We start from the raw sequence: 4415 nt of genomic DNA, 5'->3' as shown, positions 1-4415 counted from the left end.
TGGCTAAAAGTTACATTATAATCATATTTAATTTTATTACTAATTGCCTGAGTTTTCTCACCTAATGCCAACCACTGAGGAGAGTGGCCATTATTTTGGCAGCTTTACACAAAGGCCTGATTTAGCTGTAATGCTAAATGATGGCTTAGTGTTCTGTGCATGATATTCTCTTCTCCAGTGTGGGTGCAATGAGGTGATGGGATGTTTTCCTCTGCTACTGTCTGTTAACTGCAGTGTCCCAAACCTATCCTGTGATTAACCTCAACTACAATTTGTTTAAACAAGCCAACATCATAAACAACAGCTTATTTCATTGGCTCCAGTCCAGAACACTGACCAATGCTCCCATTGCCAGTTTATTCTTAAGAGACCCTTCAACTGTCACAAGCTGTGGAGAAGCCCAGTTTTCAGGCTTTTTCACTGTCATAGGGTGTCAAAACCAGCCTCTTGGTGGGCTGTTTTTATACATGTGCTGTGACCTAACCTGGACTCTGCAGAATAGGATGAGATAGAAATGCCAAGCAAATACTCTATGTCTTTTCTTAATGAGTATTTATGTTCCAAACATTATAACCAGTTAGTTGCCAGGGGCTCATAATCTGTAATTAAATACACAAGCTGAAATACAGGGTTGATCTGTCACCGAAACCAATGTTCACTGTGGCCATTATCTACTTCCTGGGTCTTTACTGCTCCAGCATCAGACTAGTGCAAGTCCTCTTGATTCCACTTTCAAATCTCACTGCTTTGAGGATAAGGTTATGTTGAATATAAGTGAGTGTACTATTGAGCAGCACCTGAATTTGCAGTTCATCTTGCATATCACTAATAGCCATTATGTTTTTACAGGATGTATGCCGAAACAAGCCAGTTGGGCAGCAGCGACAGGGACCAGTTGGAAGGCGACTTGCAAGACGGAGACCAGAGACTGTTCTGGCATGAGGATTCCAAGCCTGGGACTTTAGTGTGAGCCTAGCCTTGGCTTCAGTTACCCCATGTGCCTTGCACCTTTATGCTGTTCTGCAAAACAAAACTTAGCTTCCTGGTGCAACTCAGAAATGAGGACTGTTATGGGAGGATGAAGTATTCAGCGAGACAAAGCTGCAGGTTCTTATCCACGTTAGCACAACAACATGAATCCAAATAGACCAAAATGAGGAAGAGATCTGGTTTTAAATCTCCTACCGCAAAATGCAGCCTTTGGTTGAAGTATTTTGGAAAGCACTTTTTTTGAAAAGACGGAAAGAAGATGATGGTGCAAACTTCAAAAAAATGTGAAAAGGGGATTCTTCTTGGGACCATTTTAGGAGCACAATTCAGAGAGAAAGAAAATTACAACGGTGGAGTCGCTTCTGTCGTAGCCTCTGCTGATCAAGAAAACGAGTTTGTGGGCTACAGGGCAGAAGGTTGACTTTGCAGCACTACTTGAAGGATGTTTGGGGTTTCAAACAGTATTTTGAATGAGGTTAAAGATGTTTTTTAAGATGTGCTGTCCTGAATGTCTCTTTCTCATCAAAGCACCATGAAAAGAAAAGAAGCAGTAGTTGCACATTGCAATGCACCACATAAATCTGTGGCGGCAGCAGGGTGGCTGTTTTCTGGAAAGTGCAAGCAGGCATCTTCAAATTGCTTCCTAGGGGGGAGTAATTTTACACCTCTCCATGATAAATTTTCATTTATGCAAGAATGCATGCAGGTTTAAATGTGGAATGCACAGGGAAACACTTGGTTTTGATACATCTTAAGAAACAGAACGTTTGCGAGAATATTTGCATTACTGATGTGACAATATGTCCAATGCATTGAACGGCTTCGCTATATTGACCAGTATTAATTTTTTTAAAAAAAACAACAGTGGACACAATTGCACTTAACAGTAATACCACGTTGGTGCCTTAAAAATCAAAGGGCATTTAAATTGTAAAATATGCTATCTGTAAAAAGCAGGTGCACTATGCATTCGCTGGTCCCAGTCAATGAAGTCAGGAGTAGAGCAGAAGACTTGAATAGCCCCTGCTTCTCTCCTGGTGCAACCTCTCACCTTCAAGATGTGATCAGTGTTCATTATCTGTTGTCCAGTGAGAGAGAGAGAGAAAGGGGGAAGGAACACCAGACTGGAGAATGAACTGGCTTGAGCTGACAGTAGCCGTCTTCACACAATAACGAAGAGGCAACACAGATATAAATGGACCACAAGGCTGTGTGTTCACCCTGCCCTTGAGGCTGCATGATTCATTCTGACCCCTTTTGTGCTGAAGGATAACTTCTGAAGTAGGGAGCCTTTTTATCCCTGCAAGCTCCCTGCATGATTTAAGAATCCTGAATGACAAGCTTACATGGATAGAAAAAGTCTCTCCACTTGTTATCCCTCACCATATGAGGAGTCTTTCGTGACCTCAAGTACTTTTCTTTCCATGTTGCCGCCTTCATACAAGTAATATGTGAAGAAGACTAGCATAGCCATCTGGGGGATCTGTGAATGGAAGCCTGTTTCCACTCATGTGAATTGCCTCCTATATAGATCGGGGCAACCGAGTGATGAATTAGCATGTAAACAAAATAAGTGAGTATTTTTTTTCTGTGCAAACAAAGGAAGAACTCAACTGCAGGTTTTATCTAGGAGGAATAAGCCTACCTCATATCATCTACCTGTAGGAACAAATTAGCTAAAGTTTACCTAGTGTGATTTTGCAAACTTATAAAAAATATTTTTGTTTCTCAGCTATACTGTGCTTCAGGATTCTATCCAATGGTGCTGTTTGGGGATCTTCCTTTTTTAAAAAAACAAAATGCAGAATGAATCACTCCTTGTTATTGTGAATAGAAAAGTTTCGGGGGTGGGAAGGTTTTTGAACCTTTTTTTTTTTTACTGATACTCCAAATCATGTAAAAAGAATTCTATATATATATATATATATATACAGAGAGATTCTGAATTTGTTAAGCTGGTCCTTAGTCATTTGTATTATTAGAGTTAAAGTTTGGAATAAACGTGGAAAAAAGAAACAAAAATAATAATTTATTTCTTTTGTGCATATTTGTATAGCCTTTTAGAAACAAGGGTATCTTTTTTTGCCTATTCTTTTACTACTCCTGACTTTTTAAAGACCTATGATTTTGTATAGGTCAATAAACTCGAAAAGTATGCTACTAAACATTTCCCGTATTCTCTATTTTTGTTTGTTTTTTGTTTTTACCTTTTGGCATCCCAAAGTTCTGGCGTGGATTGCAACTTAAATACAAAGGTTATGATCTAGTCAAAGAAAAACACTGAAAGATGTGCTTGCTTCTCTCTCAAGGTTCTCCATTCTTGGCTTATTGTGAATGTAGGTCTCTTCCCCTCTTCGTTTTTCCTCTTCTCAAGAGCATGCATGTACATTTTATAGTGTGCGTGTGTGTTGTACCAGAATTTCTCATTACCACATGCTAGCCACATGCCAGTGGCATAAACATCTCTGAAGAAAAAGGGCACATGAAAAATTAAACCCTCCTCAACTCTGTCAGCCCCTTCCCACCAACCGTGCACAGCTCCTTCAGTAGGCAGACCCCATGTGAGACTTTTCCTTCACAACATTGTAAAACAATTCATAAGCAGGTCAACTAACATATACGGGTTGTGGGTAGCTCATAGATTTCCATCCACTTCAGGACCAGACTCTGGCCATGTGTGTGGTGGTTAATTGCTTGTAGGGGAAAACCACAATGGTTTGGGACCATTGCATGAGGGAAGTGGGACTTTACCCTTTGCCCTCTTTGTCCTACTAATCCAAATCCCCATACTGATAATTGATTTAAAAAAACATAAAGCCCAAATGACATGAATAACTTCATGAAAATAGCTAAGAAGTCCTCTGAGCCAATCCTCTCCCCCGCCCCCATCTTCTATCCTATTCCTTCTCTGAGGCTGGCAAAAAAAAACCTTATTTTTATCAAAGCTACATGTTATTTTACTTTAATACAGGCAAAGGCAAACTTGGCCATTCAGAAATTTTTTGAGACTACAATTCCCATCATCCCTGACCACTGATCCTGTTAGCTAGGGATGATGGGAGTTGTAGTCCCAAAACATGTGGAGGGCCAAGTTTACCTATGCCTCCTTTATGATGTATGACATGTCCAGTTTTCCCCTGGCTGGTAGCACCAGGTATGGGCAACCCAGGGTACGTGGCACAGATCTTACCAGCACGTTTGGTTCTGCTCCAGCTTGCAGAAAGGTGGAAACACGGGGTGCCAAAAATGTGACCAGAACCACAAGGAGTTTGGAACTGATGGGAGTTGTGGTTCAACAATAGCTGGAGAGCTATAGCAGTTTGCTAACAGCTGATCAGGAAGAATTCAGCTATATATTGAAATCACCTTAAGAAAGCAAACATTCTTTAGCAATGTCAGGCTTGTTTGGGATACTTGACCACATG

General features: G+C 40.5%; 1 protein-coding gene across 8 annotated transcripts in view; it reads left to right on the top strand.

Annotated features, from left to right (window-relative positions):
- Positions 1–3155, top strand: part of FRMD4B (FERM domain containing 4B) — a 234606-nt gene extending 231451 nt beyond the window's left edge. For 7 of the 8 annotated variants that reach the window (XM_083424796.1, XM_083424795.1, XM_083424793.1 and 4 more), the window contains one exon: positions 850–3155. In XM_083424796.1, the coding sequence (XP_083280922.1) occupies positions 850–970 (121 nt within the window). In that variant the 3' untranslated portion in view covers positions 971–3155. The remainder of the gene's footprint in view (positions 1–849) is intronic. The other variant, XR_014507531.1, reaches the window with a different exon arrangement.
- The last annotated feature ends 1260 nt before the right edge of the window (positions 3156–4415 follow it).

Source organism: Podarcis tiliguerta, assembly GCF_965153285.1.
Source record: "Podarcis tiliguerta genome assembly, chromosome: 2".
NCBI lineage: Eukaryota > Metazoa > Chordata > Lepidosauria > Squamata > Lacertidae > Podarcis > Podarcis tiliguerta.
Note: the sequence above shows the minus strand (reverse complement) of the source record. Positions and strands in the feature narration are given on the sequence as shown.